The sequence below is a fragment of the Cynoglossus semilaevis genome, chromosome Z (assembly GCF_000523025.1).
Source record: "Cynoglossus semilaevis isolate Cse_v1.0 chromosome Z, Cse_v1.0, whole genome shotgun sequence".
NCBI classification, from domain to species: domain Eukaryota; kingdom Metazoa; phylum Chordata; class Actinopteri; order Pleuronectiformes; family Cynoglossidae; genus Cynoglossus; species Cynoglossus semilaevis.
The window spans coordinates 7,567,685-7,590,030 of record NC_024328.1 but is presented as its reverse complement, the minus strand read 5'-3'; the positions used below and the strand labels follow the sequence as shown (position 1 = coordinate 7,590,030).

General features: G+C 40.2%; 4 protein-coding genes across 6 annotated transcripts; 2 read left to right on the top strand and 2 right to left on the bottom strand.

The window, feature by feature from the left end:
- Window positions 1-5,513: 5,513 nt before the first annotated feature.
- LOC103397629 (betaine--homocysteine S-methyltransferase 1) lies at window positions 5,514-9,773 on the top strand. The gene is made up of 8 exons (XM_008335965.2): window positions 5,514-5,670; window positions 6,503-6,635; window positions 6,721-6,833; window positions 7,475-7,666; window positions 7,784-7,931; window positions 8,679-8,861; window positions 9,003-9,231; window positions 9,341-9,773. The coding sequence occupies exons 1-8, from the start codon at window positions 5,653-5,655 to the stop codon at window positions 9,516-9,518; spliced, it is 1,194 nt and encodes a 397-aa protein (XP_008334187.1). The 5' UTR covers window positions 5,514-5,652; the 3' UTR covers window positions 9,519-9,773.
- A 1,253-nt stretch (window positions 9,774-11,026) lies between these two features.
- kgd4 (alpha-ketoglutarate dehydrogenase subunit 4) lies at window positions 11,027-13,540 on the top strand. The gene is made up of 5 exons (XM_008335966.3): window positions 11,027-11,317; window positions 11,447-11,570; window positions 12,052-12,115; window positions 12,674-12,879; window positions 13,010-13,540. The coding sequence occupies exons 2-5, from the start codon at window positions 11,517-11,519 to the stop codon at window positions 13,025-13,027; spliced, it is 342 nt and encodes a 113-aa protein (XP_008334188.1). The 5' UTR covers window positions 11,027-11,317; window positions 11,447-11,516; the 3' UTR covers window positions 13,028-13,540.
- On the bottom strand, window positions 13,178-16,569 carry LOC103397631 (pyridoxal phosphate phosphatase-like). The gene is made up of 2 exons (XM_008335967.3): window positions 15,723-16,569; window positions 13,178-15,143 (listed from the first exon to the last, which is right to left on the bottom strand). The coding sequence occupies exons 1-2, from the start codon at window positions 16,318-16,320 to the stop codon at window positions 14,797-14,799; spliced, it is 945 nt and encodes a 314-aa protein (XP_008334189.1). The 5' UTR covers window positions 16,321-16,569; the 3' UTR covers window positions 13,178-14,796.
- Window positions 16,570-17,828: 1,259 nt separating this feature from the next.
- LOC103397714 (UDP-glucuronosyltransferase 3A1) lies at window positions 17,829-22,064 on the bottom strand. 3 transcript variants are annotated; one of them, XM_025053138.1, is made up of 8 exons: window positions 21,487-22,064; window positions 21,256-21,376; window positions 20,681-21,114; window positions 20,023-20,231; window positions 19,796-19,941; window positions 19,616-19,701; window positions 18,703-18,922; window positions 17,829-18,623 (listed from the first exon to the last, which is right to left on the bottom strand). In XM_025053138.1, the coding sequence occupies exons 1-8, from the start codon at window positions 21,557-21,559 to the stop codon at window positions 18,359-18,361; spliced, it is 1,554 nt and encodes a 517-aa protein (XP_024908906.1). In that variant the 5' UTR covers window positions 21,560-22,064; the 3' UTR covers window positions 17,829-18,358. The 3 variants fall into 3 exon arrangements, with proteins under 3 accessions (XP_024908906.1, XP_024908907.1, XP_024908905.1); XM_025053139.1 differs by having other exon boundaries at window positions 19,796-20,231; window positions 20,681-20,845; window positions 20,951-21,114; XM_025053137.1 differs by having other exon boundaries at window positions 19,796-20,231.
- Window positions 22,065-22,346: the final 282 nt, after the last annotated feature.

Sequence of the window (22,346 nt, the reverse complement as noted above, 5' to 3'; positions counted from 1 at the left end):
ACACCAGCTCTCATTTCCTCCACAGGCTGCAGGAGTGGGAGTCAGATAAGTGAAGCCCTTCTCACCGCCCTCTTGACATTCTTCAGAGCCTCAGACTTAATCCACAGTTTGTCTCCTTACTCACACGGGGCCCAACTCGTCCACTGTGGCCGAGCCACTGTGTCATTTGGTGGGCCCTGCCTTCTGGACTTCCTCTCTCCACACCAGATCTGTCTGTGTGTGTTGCGCTGGTGAGAACACAGTGGGAGGCAAAGGAGTCTGTAAATAGATAAGTGTGGTCTTCACGGCGCTCCGGTCTCAGAGGAAGGAAGATGTTCTGGGCTGCGGGGATAACTCCATGGGAAAGACAGGCAGGAGTGAAGAGACGCTGGGAGAGATGACTGTGTTTGATGGTTAGTGGTTGTGGGGAGGAAATTATGATCTGTGCAGACATTGTGCCATGATGCCATTCCTTATGCATGTTTGCACAGATGCATATGTGTGTGTGAAAACAAAGGCGGGTATAATTGTGTTAATTGCACTCAGGCCTTATTTATAATCCTGCCCTGGTAATAAAAGTACCACAGTGAAATCATATTAGAATTGTAAAAAATAAGATGTGGGCTGTGGTGGCTGTTTGAAGCAGCCTTTTTGTGAATGTTTGGAACATAACAACTTTTAGGTGTATGTGATGGTTTCAATTAGTTTCCGTTAAGAAAATCATTTTCATTAAGCTGTGCAGTATATGGAAAACGGGACGAGCTTAAACCAAACAAGTACATAATTCACAAAAGTTAATACATAGCCAATAAATGGAGATTAAAACAAAATAATAAAACAAACCAAATGTATTGCCCCATGCAGAAGTGCACAATTGTTGAACATTAAGGTAGAAAAGCTATGTATTTTCTAAAAGGTCAAAATGTCAAATGAGGTTATACTTTGAAAAGAAAAAATAGCTTTAAAGTCAGATTTTAGAATTCAGGATCAGATTATTTACACACATGTATATATTTTCTTATTTCCTATTTGTTTAAGAGTAAGAGGTAAACACTGACGATAACAAAAGTAGCACAGGGTTTTCAAAAAACATTAAAGCCATAGCTTATATTGATATGTTTACATGAGCCAAGAAGACCCACAATATGAGATTAATCATTGTGGATCCTTTTTTTCTAACACCATCTGTGTTTTTTGTTTGTTTGTTTGTTTGTTTGTTTCAAACTTTTGCTACAATTTAAGTAAGTACAATAAAACATGTCTTCCACAGACAGACTTAAAATTGTCCTGCTTTGACGTGGACGGACACACAAACACACACACACACAACATGACAAACACTGTTATTTAGGGCAACACATGCTTCAGTCTACAGAGGTAAACAAAAGCAATAGGCAGCTATGTGGTCAAGACTCTGGCATTTGAAAAAAACAGGGAGAAGTCTTTTATTATAGGGGGATTTTCCCAGTAACATTTAATGGGAATGACATCACACCAAGACATAAATAAGGACAGTAATAAAGTGACACATGGTCCAACCCAGTCAAGTAAGAGACCTTCTGCAATTGTTTTTTTCTAATATTAAACAGGCACAACACGGTCAGCGTCAGTCTGTCCATTTCTAACCAGCCTTTTCTGAGTCCTTAAATAAATGTTCCATTGAATGGTCGCATTTTCACAAATAGGATTTGTATTTTCCAGGAACTCGTCTTCCAATAAAATCCTTCTATCCACCATGGAAAAGAACAAACAGAAATTGCTGAACATCTTTCACTATCATTCAAGACAAATGTTGGCAGACGTCCAAGCCCGACCATGGTAATCAGTGATTCACAGCTGTTTGTTTTGTCAAAATAACCATAGTCTATATCCTGTGTGCAGGTGTCGGCACTGACACAGCACCTTTATGGTCGCTAATATAGTGAGAGAGAAAAAAACAAAACACAGCAGGTAATGTAGGACAACATGTGTCAAGCATTTTTTAAATTACCATACATGGAATTTAGGTCAATATTAATGAGAATATTAATGATCTTTTTTGGTATATACAGAGTTGAATCAAATAGACAACTTACTAGTTTTATTTTAGAAACACTCCTTGCGTTACATATCCATGTAAACTGTTCATTAAATATAATCTACAGAGGACATTACAGCAAACAAGCTAATTAGAAGCTAATAAAAGACTGGAACATATCATCAGCCTCCTGAAACTAGCCAGCTAGCTAACTCGTTGTAGGTAACATTAGCTTACAAAAAAAAAACAATAGCGAGAAACAAAATGTTAAAAAACGCCTAAAGCAGTCAGTGAGGAAGTTTCCAAAACACAACAGAAACATACTGTGGTTCAACCAAAGCAATCATTTAATAACCTGAGCAGCTTTTCTGTATCCGGCCTCATTAAACAAAACAAGTGGAGCAGTCTTTACAACAATGTTATCTTAATGTAGTGTGGTTGTATGAGGTTACTGAGCACCACGCCAGCATGCTGCCATCTTCTGGAAACAACCCGACCAGCTGCCAGCAAAGTTTTTTTTTTTTTTGTTTGTTTTTCCAGTTTAATCTGGTCCATGTGCTTAAGTCTAAGTATTGTATTTTTTGGGATCTTAAATTGCAGTAAGACAGTTTAAAAGTTTGACTAAAAAAATGTTGAATTGTTGAATGTTGATTTTTGTCACACTAACAGTATTTAGAAAAATAAAAGCAAACAAAAAATGAGATGTAGATCATTTTAAGGATGTTGAAGCTTTTTGTTACTTTTTGTTTTTATAGTGTACATTTGTAGGAATAATTATGTGAAGGGTCCTCCTCTCCTCCTTCTCCGTCCAACTTTCTCACTGATCCTGTGTCACTCGTCCCATCTATATTTCTGTGGCCCACAAATCCACAAAGAATGAACAGATTCAGCAGAAAATGCTCCTCAGCGTGGGCTCTGATTGGACCAAAGGGAGGGGAGGAGGTAAAAATGGGGCTGCAGTGACAGAGTCAGTGCAGAAGAGAGTGGAACGACAGAAAAATGAACAGAGATTACAGGCATGAAATGCATCCAGTGGCTCAGTGTTGGTTCTATAAACACGGGTCTACGCGTTGTTCTTCATGCACCACACACAAGATACAAAATGGGAACAAATAAATGCTGCTAAATGAATAATAATCATGGACATTGCCACAACTTATATTGCATTTTGAGACACACCTACACATCTAATGGCAGAGGTAGCATGTGACCACCCAACACTGTATCAATGTCTTAGAAATGAATGATTAACCACAGGTTTATCAGGATACATTACAAATGTGTTTTCTCAGAGGCCAATTTCAAACACCCTTATCTTCCAGCCATGAGCCTCAAATGTGTCTTTTTTCTCAGCCATCTCCAATCACTCTCCTGAAGCTTCCAACTATCCCAAACTTTTAGAATCACATTGTTAACCTTGACATTCTCACATGCTGCAGACCTATCCTCCTCCTCCTCCTCCACCACCACGTCTACCTCCTCTTTTGGTCTCTCTGCAGCTGCACAGACGTCCTTGGCTCCAGCCACAGCCTGCAGGAACTAGTTTTAGCTGCAAAGAGACAAATACTCTTTACTCCCATTGGGAAAGTAGGCAGAACATGGAATGGTTGATATGGACCAGGTTATGGTTGTATGCCATGACACATGAGGTCTGATCTTTAAAAAGACCTGGTTTGATTTTGTTAACTTTTCTGTGATTGGACAGAAAGGCTGGAGAGCGAGGTGGAGCCACACAGTGAGAAATGTTCAGGTAGAAAAAAGCAACAGCATCAAATAATGACATCAAATAAAAACAATTGGGTTTTATTTCTCATGATGTGTGTGAATGCACCCTACTGTGTAGAAAATGTCTGGCACTCCATGTCTGAAACAGAAACTGAAGAGAAAAGTTGTGAATTGAAATCCTGGTCTTCACCAAATCCTCAGCTGTCAATCATTTTAGTTCAAAGTGATCATGCGCAGATGCATGTTTTTTTCTTCATGTTGATGTGTAAACAACATGTCCCCTGTGTTTAGTAGACATGAATAAAACAACAAGCTGTGTTGAAGAAGAAGTACTACTGGTACATATAGGAGGCGTTACTTGTGGACTTTGACTCTGTTGATAAACAGTGCAACGAGGTCACACTGTGGCATTCCTCCTGAAACTGGATTGACCCAGATCTGACAGAATCACACAGAAGGTCAACCCACAAATTTACTAACCCTGTGTATGTGTGCATGCGTGTGTGTCTGTGTGTCCTAGGTCGTTAATGTGTACTGTTGAGCTCAGTATTTGAAGTGCCAAGGTTTGAAGTGCAGACCTCGAATGATGATATTTGAATTAGTTTCACTGAAATATATCCAACTCTCTGGACAGATGAAACATGTCGTCCTGTTGTTACATCACCTGCTCATGAGCAAATGTGTCACAAAACAAAACAAAACAACTGAAATAAATCTCATCTTTGGCATAACCTGAAATTCTGAAATTCTTCGTAAACTGATGTTTCAACATGTTTTTTTACTCTCTTTTTTAGATTAACCAGTGGCTAAAAAGGTGTAAACCAGGCGTGGGCAGATTTTTTGACTCAGGGGCCACAATTGTCCTAAAATTGAACAGGGGGGCCAGGTCAGGAGGAGATAGATGGAGCGTTCTTGTGAACTAAGATAAATGACATGTAAAAGTCATGTATAAAGGCTAAAATGCTAAAATAATTTTCTCTGCCATCTATTGGGGAAACATTGGTATTGCAAAGAAAAGGCAGAAGTATAATGATAATATAAATAAATTATATAATTTGGAAAAGTTTGGCCAGCCAGGTTAAAAAACTGAATGGGCACATCTGGCCTCCAGGCCTTAGTTTGCTTATGCCTGGTGTAAACAGTTTTTTATTTACATCTTGTTTCACTACAAAACTCAAAAGAGCAACAGAACTGTTTACTTAAATCTAGTATTTTTGTCTGTTGTGTTCTTCTTCTTCTTTTAGTGATTCGCATATTATGTGTTATTATAATATTATGTGTTATTTAAGTCATTTAGAGGAGAATAGTTGGTTCAAAAAAATCTTTCATCTGCATGAACCTGTCCTGTGCGTACCTGTAATTGCTCCAGCCAGTCGTTGGTGGTTGTCATCGGTGGACTGTTATCTAATGTCTTTGTTCAATGTGTTCGCACATGTATGAGGTCTGTGAAAAAGCCAGTTCAGAGCAGTCACTGCTGGAGATTTTCAGTGTAAAACTGCCTTTATCTCTGCACCTTTGTACCTGACCTGCAGTTTCCCTCATGTCAACACACAAAGACAGCGCACAAATGAAATCATGTTTTGTGCACAAATAAGTAATCCATTCTCTTCTCAGCGGTTGCCCTTGATGACGGTAGATTTATGTTAGGGGTCGTTCTTCAAACCAACATAAAAACAGTTCAGAAAGACATGAGGAGTAGACGCAAATGATCTGGATCAAACTAGTATCACTAGTATCCTCTGTTTTAGGTGAAGAGGAGAGGGCAAGGAGTCAACTCAAGGTTGTGTAATGTGTTCCTTTCCAATCAGAGCGCTTCCTCCCCAGACCACTCCCCTGCCTCAGTCAGATTTATAGTGTCCGTGCGCCCAACGTTAATGTCACTTCAGCTACTCAAAGTCTGAGCAGTCAGGGGTCCATTCAGCTCTGGAATTATGGCACCAACAAAGAAGGTACGTGAAGTATTTCTCTAGTCTCCCTGTCGAGACTTCATATTATTGTTGTTTCAGGGATAATGCAGTATTTGTAATGAGGAGGTTTTAAATTGACCAATGACCAATGTTTTTGTATTTTTTTCAGTGGTTTGTTTTGTGATGTAGATCTGAGCACATGTCAGAACATGAGTAGTTATGGTTAGTTAAGTTATGGTGGAGATAAATACATTTTGTAATTCCCATCTCCCCCATCTTCCCCTTTTAAAAGTAATTCCTTATGATTTAGAGTAGAGTAGAGTAGAGTAGGGCTTTATTCATCCCCCTTGGGGGAAACATACTAGTACAGTAGCCAGTGGCAGTGCAGAAAAAGAGAGAAGAGGAGTTAACACAATAAATAGAGTAAAAAGAACTAAAAAGCAAAAAGCACTCTAATATTAAAGTAAACCTTTAGAAAAATATACATAATAAACAAGAAAATATACATATTGCACAATAAAGTGGCAGTGAAGGGTGCAGGTAATCAGTGTAAGTAAAAAGGTCATTTCAGAAGATGATTTTCTGATATAATGTCTGGGTAAGGAAATGTAAATATTTGATTGAAAAAAAATTGAAAACATTTTTTATATTATTATATATATATAGATAGATAGATAAATATATTATATATCTTTACTCCAACATTTGTTGCTAATGATGGTTAAATATTATAATTTAGTCTTGTTTTCTCACCTCAACAGTTTTCACTCCATGTTCATTAGCAGTGTAGGAATTAGACCAGGCAGACAAAACAAGTCCACCTGCAGCCTGACTATATGCACTCACTCTAAGCGACACTGACTGATCCTCACAGGGAATTTTGGAGCGTCTGAACGCCGGTGAGATCGTGATCGGCGATGGAGGTTTTGTGTTTGCCCTGGAGAAGAGAGGCTACGTGAAGGCCGGTCCCTGGACCCCTGAAGCTGCTGCTGAATATCCTGAAGCAGGTAAACGTCACCTAACTACACCAAACCACACGGACTCTTCTCTTTAAATCTTACTCACCACACGTTTGTGTTTGTTGATTCCCAGTGAGACAGTTGCACAGGGAGTTCCTGAGGGCTGGGTCTAACGTTATGCAGACCTTCACCTTCTACGCAAGTGACGACAAACTGGAGAACAGAGGCAACAAGCCCAGATTCACTGTACGTTGATCAGCTGGTGAATTAATGTCAACTAATTTGTGCACAAGAATAATTTAAAATATATTTGTTAAAGTTGATAAGGCAGCCATATTGCAAAGTTCTGTCTCTTAAATTGCCTTTTCGGATCAGTCTTGTGATCAGGGGTTGCTGCCCCACCCATCAACACACACAGACACCCTGGCCTCCTTGAACTGGATTTAATCAGTACTTTTCAAATAGTAGGACGGCCCCCCCGGGAGTTGTGTGGTGAGATGCCACAGGGGGCGTCTCACTATGCTGTAATGCGTGGTGAGACTGCTGTAATGCTGTAATGCTTGAATGATAACAAGCCTCCAGTCACTAGGTGGCAGCAACTCAGAAACCAGCAGACTACTACAACTACAAACCAACAGTGGTTTGTACAGATAAAAATATACATGTTATCGGGTTCTTAATTGTATTTCAATTTGCGAGGGTGTGGGTCAGAGGGAGGGGCATAAAAACATTTCTGTCTTCAAGGGGGGGGCATGACAAAATAATTAAGAACCACTGGTTAAACACAGAGGAATCCTCCTCTGTGTTTAACTCCTCCTCTGTGTTTAACTGTAGGTAGAATGATAAATACTTCTTCTTCCATTTGTTTTTCATCTCTTTCTCTACAGGGAACTCAGATCAACGAGGCCGCCTGTGATTTGGCCCGTGAGGTCGCCAATGAGGGCGACGCCCTGGTTGCTGGAGGAGTGTCTCAGACTCCATCCTACCTGAGCTGCAAGAGTGAGAAAGAGGTGAAGGCCATTTTCAAGAGACAACTGGATGTCTTCATCAAGAAGGACGTGGACTTCCTGATTGCTGAGGTACAGTAGATGGCCATGGGCCACACTGTCTGGTCCATGTTCTATCTTTGAGTGAATTATCTGTGTCAGAATTCTGTGTCAGGTTCATTTGGTTAGATTGGCTCCTCTCTCCTGCAGTACTTTGAACATGTTGAAGAGGCCGTGTGGGCTGTGGAGGTGCTGAAGGAAACAGGGAAACCTGTGGCTGCCTCTCTGTGCATTGGACCAGAGGGAGACATGCACGGTGTCTCACCTGCAGAATGTGCAGTCAGGCTGGTCAAAGCTGGTAGGTACAATGGACACTGTATAAATGTACTTACTTCAAGTACAGTATGTCAGGACTATATAGAGGGGCTCTATATACAGGGATATTGGGGAAACACAAGATAATACCAATAATTTATTCCTAACGACTTCTGTAGTCTATTCATCACACAAAGCTAGAACTAAAACTAAAACTAGAACTATATAATCCTAGTATCAAACAAAGACACACAGACTGTACGTGTACACGGAGCAGGCAAAAAAAAATAAAATTATTTTTTCACAACTGACTCCTTAAACCACTAGAGGGAGCCCAAGTGCCACCTGCGGTAACCATGCCATAGTTTGGGAGTAAATTATCTGTCTGAAACCTGAGTGCAAATTTCATTTTTGACATTAATTTGACATTTAATTTAAACAAATTTAAACAATTTAAATTATGTATAAAAGGATACCGTAGGTAAGATTTTTGTTGCAATACTGTGTCAACAATTCTATTTCCAATATTTTGTAAATCAGCCCTTTATAACATGTAACTTCCTACTTGTCTATTTAAAATGTAACATCTGCCCCTACTGACTGTCCTATTGCACTGTCTTCAAAATGGAATGTTGCAAAACATTTTTTTTTATCTTCTGCAACATTCTTTCAAATTTCTTTCTTCTTGTTATTAATGATGGGAAGTGATTAAAACTCCAAACAACACTCTGTGTGTTACATCTGCTACTTTAGCTCAACGTGGTTTCTTCTTGTATGATCCTCTGTCAAGGTGCCCAGATTGTTGGAATCAACTGCCACTTTGACCCCTTGACCAGTGTGGAGGCTGTGAAGATGATGAAGGAGGGAGTGGAAAAAGCTGGGCTCAAGGCCCATTACATGGTTCAGCCCTTGGCTTACCACACCCCCGACTGCAACTGCCAAGGATTCATTGATCTGCCTGAGTTCCCCTTCGGTAAATACATTGTAAATATAAGTAAACATGTATTGAGTGATGTTGTTTTCACAAGTGCATACGTGGCACGAAAGACAAAAGATCCCAGTTTAATCGTAGCAGCACATGTATAGCCTGGCATGACACTGAATCTACTTTTAGGTCTGGAGCCCAGAATCCTGACCCGCTGGGACATGCACAAATACGCCAGAGAGGCCTACAACGCTGGCATTCGCTTTATTGGCGGCTGCTGTGGTTTTGAGCCTTACCACATCAGGGCCGTAGCAGAGGAGTTGGCCGTCGAGAGAGGATTGCTTCCAGCTGCATCAGAGAAACACGGCAGCTGGGGCGCTGGACTGGAGATGCACACCAAGCCCTGGGTCAGAGCCAGGTCAGTAAACCAGTTGATGAACAACTTTAATACCAACTAAGTTACAAGTGAACATCTGGATCCTTGTTGGAGTTACATGTTAACATCTTTTTTTTTTTTTCTGTTTCAGGGCCCGCCGTAACTACTGGGAGAACCTGAAGCCAGCCTCTGGTCGTCCCCTGTGTCCCTCTCTGTCTAAGCCCGATAGCTGGGGTGTGACTAAGGGCGACAATGCTCTCCTGCAGCAGAAAGAGGCCACAACAAAAGAGCAACTCAAACAGCTGTTTGATAGGTCAAAGAGCCAATGAATATCTCTGTCGCTGTCACACCTGACATGCACTGTATAAAACAGTACTGCATCAAACCCACACTGTGCCAGAGGCTGACTCCTGACTTGAGAGTGGCACCTGTCATGTGCCCCTGTTGATAGTTGAACTGTACATTATGTGAAACCACAGAGGTCTCTCAGGTCATGAGTCGTCCATAGCGCAGACTAGTTTGTGTAAGAAACTAAAAGCCAATAAAATGTACATTTGGTTACTTCAAAATAAATGATGTGCAGGTTTTTTTCTGTGAATGTTTGGTAAAAAAAGATGTTACACCCAAAAATAGTTACATCAAGGGCAACTGGACGAAGTAGGTTGAGTTTTTTTTTAAGACGTTTCATCCAAGAGGCGTCGTCTCTGGAAAAACAAAAAACAAAAAAACAAAACGACTTTGTCCAGTTGACCCTTGATGTAATTATTTTTGGATTAAATGACCTGTATGACTGAGAACCTACACAGACGAGATGTTACACCTTTTACCTTTTAATACATTATTGGCCGTGGATCTAAAATTTGCCTAATCACAAGCAAAACTATCGAACAACTGCAAAGTCAAATATCTCTAGCTATTTATCTGTGGCTCTTTTGCCGTTCTCTAAGCTTAATGATGACTCCGCTCTTTGGTCAGCTGTGCAATTAATACATTTACCCGATAGATGGCAGTAGCAAGTAGAAGGTCGCAAGTTCGCTGCATTTACAGAGCGTCTTGTAGAAAAGATTAGCCACAGGTCGATTCATTGAAAGATTAAAGCTTTTTTTATTAATGCTACGACAACAAATTCACGCCGTATATATATATCATAAGTCTTCTGCCGCAAACCAAATGTGACGATGAATCCTATAATTGTGTGAACCATTGCTTTCTCTTTCACTTTTCTGTCAACTCACTCAGGCTCAACAATTATAGCCAATAATGACGGATAACTTCACACTGGACTTCTAATGGACTAAAATATTCAGACATCACAGTAAAACGATTATAACGATTATACTGTGATCTGTAGCGAAAGCATGGAGCAGGTGGAAAGAGAAACGAGAGGCGGTGTGCAGAGGAAACAAGACAAATTAATCAAATAAATGAGGCCAAGGCAGGTAAGGAGGGGTGAGGGGGTAGTCGTAGATGAGATGGAAAATTTGTATATATTCGAATATTTGGAAAAAACGATTTTAAGTGTAGACATTTAGGAAAATAAAGAATTACAACGACACATGCAAAATTACTGCGTTTTTACAGAAATAAATGATTATTACAATTTGAAAATGATAAGTATTTGGTTTCTAAATGGGATCCAAGCAAAGGGCTTATTGAAATATATATATATATATTGTAATATATATTTCAATATATATATAACAAATATACAAACAAAAACGGTGACATTTTAACTAGAGACACCTCTTCCACAAACAAACATCCCTGCTATTTTTCCCCTTTGTGATTGGGCGAGTGCCTACCACCTGACCAGAATTTCCGGTTGTTTTTTTTTTATTTATTTACATCATATCGCAGGACATAGTTAGGAAAGGGTACTGGTATTCAGTAGAAATAAGTGCATTTATAATAGGTTCACTTTATGGATTGGCATTTGTTTTACTTCCATTATCAAAACAGAACAGCAGTCGGGGTCTTTAAATTTAATTTAAGCCTTTGTGACTTTCTCGTTCTTCCTTTTGACTGGGAAGGGACTACACTGCAGAATGCACTGATATGACCCACAGCAGGGTAACGTATCCATCGTCTGCTCGCTTCTAATCGCAGAAAGCCAAACGTCACTTTAGAGGTAAGATACATTATTCAACCCTTTGCCTTTTATTCGTCAGCTTGGATTCCCGTCTGTCATCACCGTTAACCGCATCATAAACACTACTTTCTGTTCTATGTGAAACGTCACTGCTTTCTGTGACAACAGCACCATCTAGCGTTGGTTGTTGCACTACGACACGGCCCCTTCAAACCGGAAGTAAAGCTGTGAGGTCATCATGGGAAGCAAAGTCAGCTCCAAAATGGCAGCTCCTACCGCAAGAGTTATCCAGGTAACTTCAGTGTTCAAATGTCACTTTCTTAACACCCCTATGTGCTTTTCTCAAACGATAGTAGTCTTAATGTGTTTGTCGCTTTATTGTTGTAAACGTTTAAACAGGAATTGTGCCGAGGCCTAGTTAGGAAACGGAGCCCGTTACCCTTGTTAATGTCCTTGTTCGTCAAAACAACAAGTATGTGGTTGATTTGACATGTTTATTATTATGACAGGGGAAACGTAACATAAACTGAATTACTATGACAACAATGCGGCATATTTATCGGTTTTGAGGAGTACGTTGTCATAGCAGAATAATATGTCATCCTCGGGTTAGGTGGTAACTTGTTTCTAAATAGGAACAGGGAAATATGAATAGACAAAAAGTACTGACAAGCCACATCTTATAATAATGCTTAGATAACGTGAGGTTTTGAAAAGCTTATCTTTCAAGTAAGATTTATTTTTAAACAACGGTCTGATTTTTGTTTTGTCAGGCAGTCCGGCCTCATGCTCCACTGATCAGGTTTCCAAACAGACAAGTGATCCCAAAACCAAATGGTGAGTATTGGCCTTTAGTGAATCCGCAGAAATATGGCTGAAAGCTGACAAACATCCTATGTGAGAAATGTACTTCCTGTCATAGGACTTTTCAGTCACAGAAGGGTGAGAATATAACGCAGACACTGATATTAGCTTCCTTCTTTGCATCAAAATAAATAAAAGATATATATAAAAATAAAATATTTTGCAGAGAGATTGCACTTCAACCATCAGTTATTTAAACTTGATCAAAGCTTTTGGCCTTTTTAAGTGAACTCCCAAGTTATTTCAAAACATGTAAACTTTTTAAAAAATGACTCTATTGTAACTGAAACAAGCTTTTGTGTAAACATCACTATTCAGTGTCAGGGAACTACTTGCAGAAACTAACCGTTAAAGAACATATTGAAATCTGATAGGAATTATTGGTGTGAATTATGCTGTCAATGAGTTACTTCCCGTGTGACCTACTTTCAGGAGCGAAGCTTTATTTTTAAGACTGAAATTGTTTATTATTAGTAATCATCCAAGATCTCTGAGGGTTTTTTTAAACCATATTTATCTCTACATGTGCAGCTGATGAAGCACTGAAAATAATAGCAGCCACTTTTCCACAACGTAACGCTGCTGCATCGTTGGCTGCATCACCGCCTTTGTTATCAAGACCTCAAGTACCTTTGGCCCCAATCCCTGGGACACAAGACACGTTGGCCTCCATTCAGCTACTTCCTACAAGATACAGGAGGAGAGCGTTGACAACAGACGAAATGGAGTTCATTCAAGTAAGAAGTCAAACTGAGTGAAAACACACACCTGTTACCTTTTTAAATCACAGATTTAACTGAATTTTGTCCTTAGATTTTTTTCATCCTGTCCCTCTCTGATTATTTGTTTGTCCTGTTGTTACTGCAGCGTGGTGGACCAGAGTGACAATTGGAGGACTGTACACCAAGTCCTGCTCTGTCGGAAATTTCTACGTGTCTTCAATGTTCTTCTCTGCTACAAGAGGACGTATTGCCACACGAGACGTGGTGTAGAATAAAGTATTTCACAAATCTTGTTAAAATGTACATACCTTTATTTTTTTTTTTGAGGCTCACTTGTGTTTGTATTATTGTGCTAAGTTGGCGACACAGTAAAGGCAAACCAAAGCTTATAGTTTTGCAAGACATTCTGTACGATCTTTCCTTCAGGATTGTTCTTTTCATGTCATCATCTGTTAATACTCAAACCGCAGGTTTTCTGATATTTAATCAATTTCCGCCATCCCCACATTTAACCACTGGTGTTGTATTTACTCATTACGGGTTCAGTTAATTGCAGAGGAAGCTATGATGTGGCTGCAGGACAAACTGTAGATACAGGAGAGGAGCTGTCAGAGATGGTGTTACATTCATGTAAACTGCAGGCTTTAAAAGATTATTAAATAACTATTGCATATAATCTGTGGTGTTCCTTTAATGTAGACACGTACATTCTAAACAGGCAGACGTGGACTTTTATATAAAACAGTGTTTCACAGGATATTCTCAATTCACCCGCAAGCATTAATTAGTGTTCCCAGTGTCAGCATGCTCTAAATGGTAAACATTAACAACATTTAAAGTTCATAGTGTAGTACAACCAGCTGTTGTACTACACAGGCTTTTCTAACGAAGCTGTTTATAACACTGGTGAATATTGGCACAGTAAGTTCATACATAGGTAACGTCTGAAGTGAAATGACACTTAAAATGACATGTGGATTGTCATTGTGGCCTCAGCCAGGGCCGTAAAGAAATCACAGTTATTTCCCCAGTCACCATTAATTAAACAGAGCTAGGTCCCATTCAGGCTAATATACAGTATAAGAGGTAAGAGGAGCAGCTAATTAGTACACGTTTTTTTGAGAAAAAATTAAATATCCAGCTTCTAAACTACTGTTTCCCTTTTTTCAGCCACAGCACACATTTTACATTAGAAAAACTCCATGGCACACCACCAAAAATAAAAAATCACAAAACATAAATAAATATGATTTTCAAGTTATAATTCACATACAATTTACTCAGCGTGAAACCTGTGCCTGTTAGTCGAACACATGCTGGTAAATACAATGCAAGTATATCCTGCAATTAACTCCTAGGAATTGAAGAAAGATGCACTAAGATCTCAACAGCTGATTCTGTTTAAAGTTTTACACTATAGCATTTTGCTACCACCTAGTGGCAGAGTATTTAATCTCTGCCTGTTTAGTGGAAAATTATATTTTCCTCAATACATCATAATCTCCCCCGGCACACTAATGTGCTGTGACACTGGGTTGGAATCACTGTTCTAAACACATGAACGTCACGACAGAACAATTCATGGTTTTATAAAAATACCTCTGATATGTTCCAAATGCAATGACCAAACAGGACGGATAAACTAACATAACGACGATGTGCAGTCTATTCGTGTATTGATATAAACCACATGTAACAATGTATTGTGAAGTCAGAAGTACTGTATGTACGACACTAGAGAAAGCACTGAAGAATGCAGTCGACCTGTGGGTCAGTTTGAGGAGAATATTCTGGTTCCGAAGAGCATTTATGATTTTGGATTAACCTAGACTGGAATGTTCTTTTTTTATTATTCTGTAAATGTCAGACTAAAACATTGCACTTAAAGACACAGTAGATGCAGTCTGCGCTGTGCAGTGAAGAGAAACGGGTTTAGCTGCTCTGTTCCTCCAGTTCCTCAAAAGCAGGTAAGAAGTCAGCTATAGTATCCACCACATAGTCTGGCACAAAGCTGTGGTTGCTGGTCAGCTCGCTATCCCTGTACTCCTGGGCCTCCTCTATTTGGGACACACCAGTCAGAGTGAGCATGGTGTCCAGCCCACAGTTGGAGCCGAACAGCATGTCGACCTCCAAGCGGTCCCCAACCATCAGGCACTGGGCAGGATCCACACCACTGAACTGACTGGAGATGCACTCGAACATGAAGCGGCTGGGTTTGCCGATCACAGTGGCCTTGCGGCCGGAGGCCACTTCCAGTGCTGCAGTGAGGGATCCAGAACCTGAAGAGGGGTCAGAGAGGATTATGAAGAACATGATACATCAAACCGAACACAAGACAGTTAATGTGTATTTTAATACTATTTCGAACAGCATCCTTTTTAGGTTGATGGTGATACAACCAAATTGTATTCAATTTTATAATTTCTAGTGCTGTCGGGGCAACATGTGTAGCACATAATTCTGGGTTCTACACCATAACGGTGGGCCCCCACCTCATATAATCACCTCTCATGCATGTTTTTCAAGACAACAATAAATGTTCTTAGTCTATTCTCTATATTATTATTTGCCTAATTACTGTAACATTAACACAATAAGAGTAAAAAGGCCTTTATTAAAAATTTTTATTATTATTTGATATTTTAGGGCCCTCTCTTTTTTTATTTTTACAGTTTAGACCTAAAACAGATCATGTTTTATCCTTAAAACTCACATGACAGTTCAGTTATTACGTAATGTGATTATAGGTGTTTTCATAAGTGCATAGAATTTTTTTTTTTATAAAATAAAAAGTTAAAGACTATGAGTAAGTCCTTAGTGTAGTAAGTCTGTCTGATCGCCCATCAGCCCCTCAGTACCTGGCAGGATCCTCCCCCCGGACAGTGGGTGCCAGGGGTCATTATCAGTGGCCAGGAACACACACTCCGGGTCCCGCAGGTAACACGAGGCTTTGGCCAGTTTAAGAAAAGTCATTTTGTCATCATGTCCCACCAGCACCGCTTTAACATCCGCAGCCAGGGGGCAGTCGTAGATGGTGGCGTCCGGATCATTCGCCTCCTCCACGCAGGGGATGCCCGCCTCCTGCAGCTCTCTGCGCAGACCGTCGCAGCCTATGACGAACACCTGACCGCGGACCTTCACCACGTCCCTCAGGTAGAGGGCCGAGCAATAGGACGAGCTGAATATCTGCTCCAGTATCACGTCAGTGAAGCCCAACCTGGAGAACTTGTGCACATAACTCTCCCGGGGTCTGGTGCAGTTGTTGGTTACAAAAAAAACGTTTTTACCGCGGCGGATCAGCGAGTTGACCACGGCAGGAGCGCCGGAAACCGCCTTCTCTCCGTGCCATATGACTCCATCACAGTCGAAGAGGAAAAAGTCCTTCGCCTCCAGCAGGTTCCTGATCTGTGGACCTCCAATTTTCTGGCAGCCTTTAACAACAAAGGCCCCCGCCATACCCGCGGGGGCTTTCTTCCGTGTTTTCTCTGTTATTGTTCCTCCATATTTAAATCGGTGGTTTGACACGGCAAAGAGAGCAGCGTCCTTACTGCTGCTGCGACTTACATATACACTGACGATGGGCTACATAAACATAGACGTTTGACCAGGCCCACGCGGTCCGCACTGGCCAATCAGATTGCAGCATTCAAGCCAGTCATATTTTACCATCTTAATGAAAACAACTTGTTCTGAAAAACAAACTGCGCTCCCGGAAACGGACAGGACATTTAATGTATCATAATTGAAATTAAACGCAGGCCGTATAACCTGCAAAAATGTATCATTTATGTTTCAAATCATCCAGTGGACTCACCACCCGCAGGAAGGTTGGGTGGGGGTGGGGGGAGGGGAGGTTGGTACGGTGCAGTGTGATTTGGTTGGTGGTCCTGGAGACTGCTGCCCCCGCGACCCGGTATCGGATAAGCGGATGAAGATGGATGGATATTTCAAATCAAAGTACTTCACACACAGCTAGTGCTGAAAAATATATGCTGATTTCATATTCAATTATTTTAATTCTAGTCCAATAGTTTATTTTACACTGAGTTCCGCCATTTCAAAATAAATGTATCTGCAACTCGAGATCCTGAAGAATTGGGCCAGATAAGACAAAAGAAGAAACAACCTGTCCAACATTACGGTGCTTTACGTATGCATTCATCCAGACCTGTCCCAGAGATTGTGCTGCTTTATTCAGTAACCCTCCGACCAACACAGTGTACGGCATCAGAGGCTGCGGGAACTCCAGGGAGAAGTCAGTGTTGAAGGCCCAGAGTTCAGCTCCCTGGTGTAACTCCTCAAGTCCACCAGGAGGTGAGCCTAACTCTAGGTGGCGCTCAGCCACCGCCCTGAATCTCGACCACACAAGTTCTTGCCCTTGGATATATAAACAAGATCGTCATTAGTTTCAGTTCATACCAGTCAAGAGTGTTGAAGAAAAACCACACAGTACTTATTTTACCACATCAACATTAGAATTTAACATTTCTGCATTTGTAACAGACTAATAGAAATTAGACACTACAGTGTGTCCCAATCTATGGCTCACATCCATCATTTATTGCAGCACAAATTTCTTGTGGTCTAATTCTGGCTTATGGACCATATGTTTGTGCCCAAATGTATTATAAAATAATTTTAAAAAACAGTTTATTTTTTCACACTTTGGTTTTTATACCGGTACAAAAGACACTTGTACGCAGAAGTTTAGGGCTGTGCGGTGCTCAGCTGAGAATACGGAATAAGATTTGTCTGTTCACAACTAGAGGGCGCCCACTCGTGACCAGGGTTGCGTACGCTACAGTTTGTTATCTGACTCATTGTAGATTGAACAACGGCAACAAAGATTTAACTCATTGTTGTAAAAAAAGTTATAATATTATCAGACATTATTTTTCTTTTATTGTTATCAAATTATATATTTTTTATGTATTTATTTCTGTATTTATTTATGTCCTCAGATTAACACATATCTCGATTGTGGCTTGAACATTACATTAAATGTTTTAGTCTTGTTTAGAAAAAGGAAAGCAGAGCCAGCAGGAACCATCTGATGAGGGAGCAGAGGCCAGAGTTTAAACCTGCAGCCGGTGCTGACGTTTTAATAACAGAGGGGCAGTGAACCGCGACGCTGCCTTAGAAGATGGAGTCAATAAATTCAGTCTAAATACATAAATAACACCCTGCAGTGTTTAATGTACGATAAACCCAAACAACCGTTAAAGGACAACGTCAGCATCTGTAAAATTAATCACCCCTAAAACAAGGTGTTTGACATTGCCTCACTGCAGCAAAAAAAACAAAAACAAACATCTAGTTAATACTGCACCTGCCACTAGAGGCAACAGCACAGGAAACATGGTGTTTACAGTTTTACACTGAATCCGTGGGAGAGAGGGAATGGTTGAAAACAACAATAAATCAACACCTTCATACAAACGATTAAACATCAACAGGTTCATTGATTTCTTTTTCAGGTATTAGTTTTGTGATGTTATTGTAATTTTTCTTTAACAATTTTACGCATGTTCCTACAGAGAAGACAGCAGAGAACCACAGGTCCAAGAAGCCCCAGTAGTAGAAGCAGCCCCACATCCACCAGGTATCTCTGGTACCATGGTTGCCACAGCGAAGCCGGTCGTAAATGAGCACCACCTCCACTGTGCTGAATGTGTTCCAACCAGTAAATAAGTCGAAGTGCCGGCGGGACAGGATGAGATCTGTGAATCCTGCTGCAGGACAGAGCCGAAGATTTGAACCTGAAAAAAAAAAAACATGAGAAATCACTGTTTCTTACTGACGTGATGTGAAAATATTCAGACAGTACACAGCACATACCTCACATCCTGTAGGAGTTTTCGAATAGTTGCGTGCAGCAGCTGCCTGGTGATGTCAGTGAGACTGATGCTCAGACCAAATCCTTTAGTTTCAGCCCTGACCACATTATCAAACTGGTCTCCAAACAGAGGGATTCCCAGCACAGGGACTCCGTGGTACACCGCCTGCAGCAAGCTGTTTTGTCCACCGTGTGTGATGAACAGTCGCGCCTTCTTATGCCCTGTGTTTTCAAACAAAGACTGATGAAAACATGAACAAAATGGTGGAGTCCTCAGGTTTGACTGGAGCCAGGAATATCCACTGTGATCACCATGTTATTAATATTTGTGAATATTTGTCATGCATATACACAATGACAGACATTGATATTTGTTCACACTAGGAGGGAAAGTTTTTCACAAAGCAGCCAGAACTTAAAATATCAGCACACTCCCAGCATGCATTTGGAGAGGCTTCAACTTCAGCTCAGAAGCCCAGCTTGTGTCAGACCAGCCTGCACGGCAGTAAGTAAGTCTACAGCTGACACCGTTGTCTAATGCAGTGTGAAGAAACACAGTAATGACTAAAATAATTCTGAATTATACTTTTTCCATATTATACTTTTTCCATATTTTTCCATATTAATAACTCCATCATTTGGATTTGTCACACATACAAAACGACAAATGCCATATGTTGCTTTGTTCAAATAATTGCAATTAATCGAGAATAATTACAATTACAATTAATGATGATTAAATCCATTAATCCACAGCTGCTCTGTGAATAATCCGATCAGATTTCTGTTGACACTGAATATTTGGAACACATTTCTAATTTCCAGCAGGAGTTTGTCTTCAGTGACACAGCAGCTCCACCTGGGGGTCAATAAGGTTATTGTGATTCTGATTCAGTTTTTAACAAGACCTCTTACCCAGCAGGTCGTTCAGAGGCAGCCAGTCTACAAGTTTGACATTCAGAGGTTTGTCCAGGTCAGGAGGCCATCGCTGAGAGTCATATCTGCACACAAATCACTGGAGGTCGACCATAATCGCGCACACACTTTTACTTCATGTTTAAGTGAGTGTTTTTATGTTTGTATGAACCCTGTTACCTCCAGACTACACCCTGAGGGACTCTAGAAAAACCTGCCACCAGCTCCACCAGCAGCGGGTGCACAGAGACAGAGGAAACCATAGATCCCAGAGTCACCACAATGAAACCCGCTTCTCCAAAACTGGAGATCCACAACTCGAGATCCTGAAGAATTGGGCCAGATAAGACAAAAGAAGAAACAACCTGTCCAACATTACGGTGCTTTACGTATGCATTCATCCAGACCTGTCCCAGAGATTGTGCTGCTTTATTCAGTAACCCTCCGACCAACACAGTGTACGGCATCAGAGGCTGCGGGAACTCCAGGGAGAAGTCAGTGTTGAAGGCCCAGAGTTCAGCTCCCTGGTGTAACTCCTCAAGTCCACCAGGAGGTGAGCCTAACTCTAGGTGGCGCTCAGCCACCGCCCTGAATCTCGACCACACAAGTTCTTGCCCTTGGATATATAAACAAGATCGTCATTAGTTTCAGTTCATACCAGTCAAGAGTGTTGAAGAAAAACCACACAGTACTTATTTTACCACATCAACATTAGAATTTAACATTTCTGCATTTGTAACAGACTAATAGAAATTAGACACTACAGTGTGTCCCAATCTATGGCTCACATCCATCATTTATTGCAGCACAAATTTCTTGTGGTCTAATTCTGGCTTATGGACCATATGTTTGTGCCCAAATGTATTATAAAATAATTTTAAAAAAACAGTTTATTTTTTCACACTTTGGTTTTTATCCTGTTCAACCAAAAAAAAAACCCTGCATTTTTACTGTTGTTTAGAGGAGTCATATTCTGGACGCGACCAGTGGTAACATCCAGCCTCCAGATGTGACTCCGTGGTCTCCATCTTTTCACAACAATGTCCTCTGTCATGACCGTCTTACCTACAGGAGCCAGAGTAGCATAGAAGAGATTCTTAACACGACCCCAGAGGTTCATATGGTCCGACAGCTGGGAGCTGAAGACAGGGATGTAGGAGACAGGACTGGGCAGAGTGATGGACAGAGGACCATTCAGACTGCCAGGATAGAAAGCTATATATTGGACACCTGGAATAACAGTGAGATTCAAGTCAGTGGTTACATTAACACTAAGAACCAATTTTAATGATGAAATAAACCCAAGGAATAGACGATGTTTTAAAGGTACAGTACCGAGTTTTCGTGCCAGGATGAAGGAACAGGGGTTGAAGGCATCGAGGACAATGATGTCAAACTGTTGTCTCTGCAGGAAACTCACGGTCTCTTTGTCTTCTAGCAGTTTATCACACTGATAAGACAAGTGCCCCATGAAGTTTAGGAAGTTGTTAAAGCTGTCCCTGAGAGGAAAGAAAAAACAACAAAAAACTGAAGACAAAGGTTCAGACCCAGAACCATCAATACAGTGATTATTGAATCAATTTAACATTAATTAAATTAATTTAATACTCTTTATGAAACAAAACTTCACTGTACTGTACCTTCCCAGTAAAAACTCTGTTTGTTGCTCCAAAAACCAGCCATTGTATTCTTTAATGTACTTGTCTCCTAAAGACCAGGTGCTCAACTGGTAACTGTCTGCACGGCCTTCGTAAGAGAAACCTGGGACATGCAGTACATGAGCAGTATATTAAGACTGAACAAATAACTTACATACTCTGAAATGTGTGTGTGTGTGTCTGAGAGTGTGTGTGTGTGTGTTTGTGTGGTACCAGTAATGGTGGGGTTCCCCTGTTGTAGGAGCATACGGACCTCATGGCCCTGCTGATGGAAGGTATGAGACATTTCATCAAAGAGTAAATAGTGACTTCCTCCTGAAGGGAGAGGAGGAGGAGAGAAATTAAAAAGACAAATAAAAACAAGAACTACTACAGTAGAAGCAGTAATACTAACAACAATAATTTTATTAGTAGTAATATTAATGAAGTAGAATTATTATTAAAACTGTCAAAGAATATTTTAAAGTAATACATGATTATAAGTCATTGCAGCAGCAGTATTAATACTGTATTAGTAGCAGTAGTGGTTTGATGATAGTATTAGCTGCAATAGCAGTAAATAAAGTATATAGAAAAACCATAATTATTAATGATAATTTCATAAACAAAAGTATATGTTACTGTACTTGACTATAGTAGTAGACTAATAACTAACACTATAACTATTAGGGATGTCCTGTTATCCGATTTGCCGATATTGTCAAAACACTTAATTTCCGATTCCGATATCCACGATACTGATATATGCAGCCGTTTGGGTTAAAGACACAAGGACACAATTTCATTGTGTGCAGTGGTGTACTGTGTCACAATGACAAATACTATGCATGATACAAATAAAGATTTTACTTTCACTTCAAAACTGTTTTTAGGTCACATCATCTGGGCCAAACCCAGACATTGCATTATCAAGTTTTCATTATCGGAAGAAAACCCAACAACGATTCTTACCAATATTACATAATTAAGCTATTATCGGCCGATATTATTGGACATCCCTTATAACTATATATGTATATATTAATATATACATATATAGTTATATATTATATGTTATAGTTATATGTATATCA

Bases quoted from the DNA above. Each gene is read 5' to 3' on its own strand.
- LOC103397629 (XM_008335965.2), top strand. The intron at 6,636-6,720 runs GTAAACGTCACC...GTTGATTCCCAG, and splicing joins TGCTGAATATCCTGAAGCAG to TGAGACAGTTGCACAGGGAG. The intron at 6,834-7,474 runs GTACGTTGATCA...CTTTCTCTACAG, and splicing joins GCAACAAGCCCAGATTCACT to GGAACTCAGATCAACGAGGC.
- kgd4 (XM_008335966.3), top strand. From the start codon at position 11,517: ATGGGAAGCAAAGTCAGCTCCAAAATGGCAGCTCCTACCGCAAGAGTT. The intron at 11,571-12,051 runs GTAACTTCAGTG...TTGTTTTGTCAG, and splicing joins CTACCGCAAGAGTTATCCAG to GCAGTCCGGCCTCATGCTCC. The intron at 12,116-12,673 runs GTGAGTATTGGC...CTACATGTGCAG, and splicing joins AGTGATCCCAAAACCAAATG to CTGATGAAGCACTGAAAATA.
- LOC103397631 (XM_008335967.3), bottom strand. From the start codon at position 16,320: ATGGCGGGGGCCTTTGTTGTTAAAGGCTGCCAGAAAATTGGAGGTCCA. The intron at 15,144-15,722 runs GTACTGAGGGGC...ACCCCTCTTCAG, and splicing joins CGGGGGGAGGATCCTGCCAG to GTTCTGGATCCCTCACTGCA.
- LOC103397714 (XM_025053137.1), bottom strand. From the start codon at position 21,559: ATGTCTCATACCTTCCATCAGCAGGGCCATGAGGTCCGTATGCTCCTA. The intron at 21,377-21,486 runs GTACCACACAAA...TGCATGTCCCAG, and splicing joins GGGGAACCCCACCATTACTG to GTTTCTCTTACGAAGGCCGT. The intron at 18,624-18,702 runs GTATGTGCTGTG...TTTTTTTTTCAG, and splicing joins AAACTCCTACAGGATGTGAG to GTTCAAATCTTCGGCTCTGT.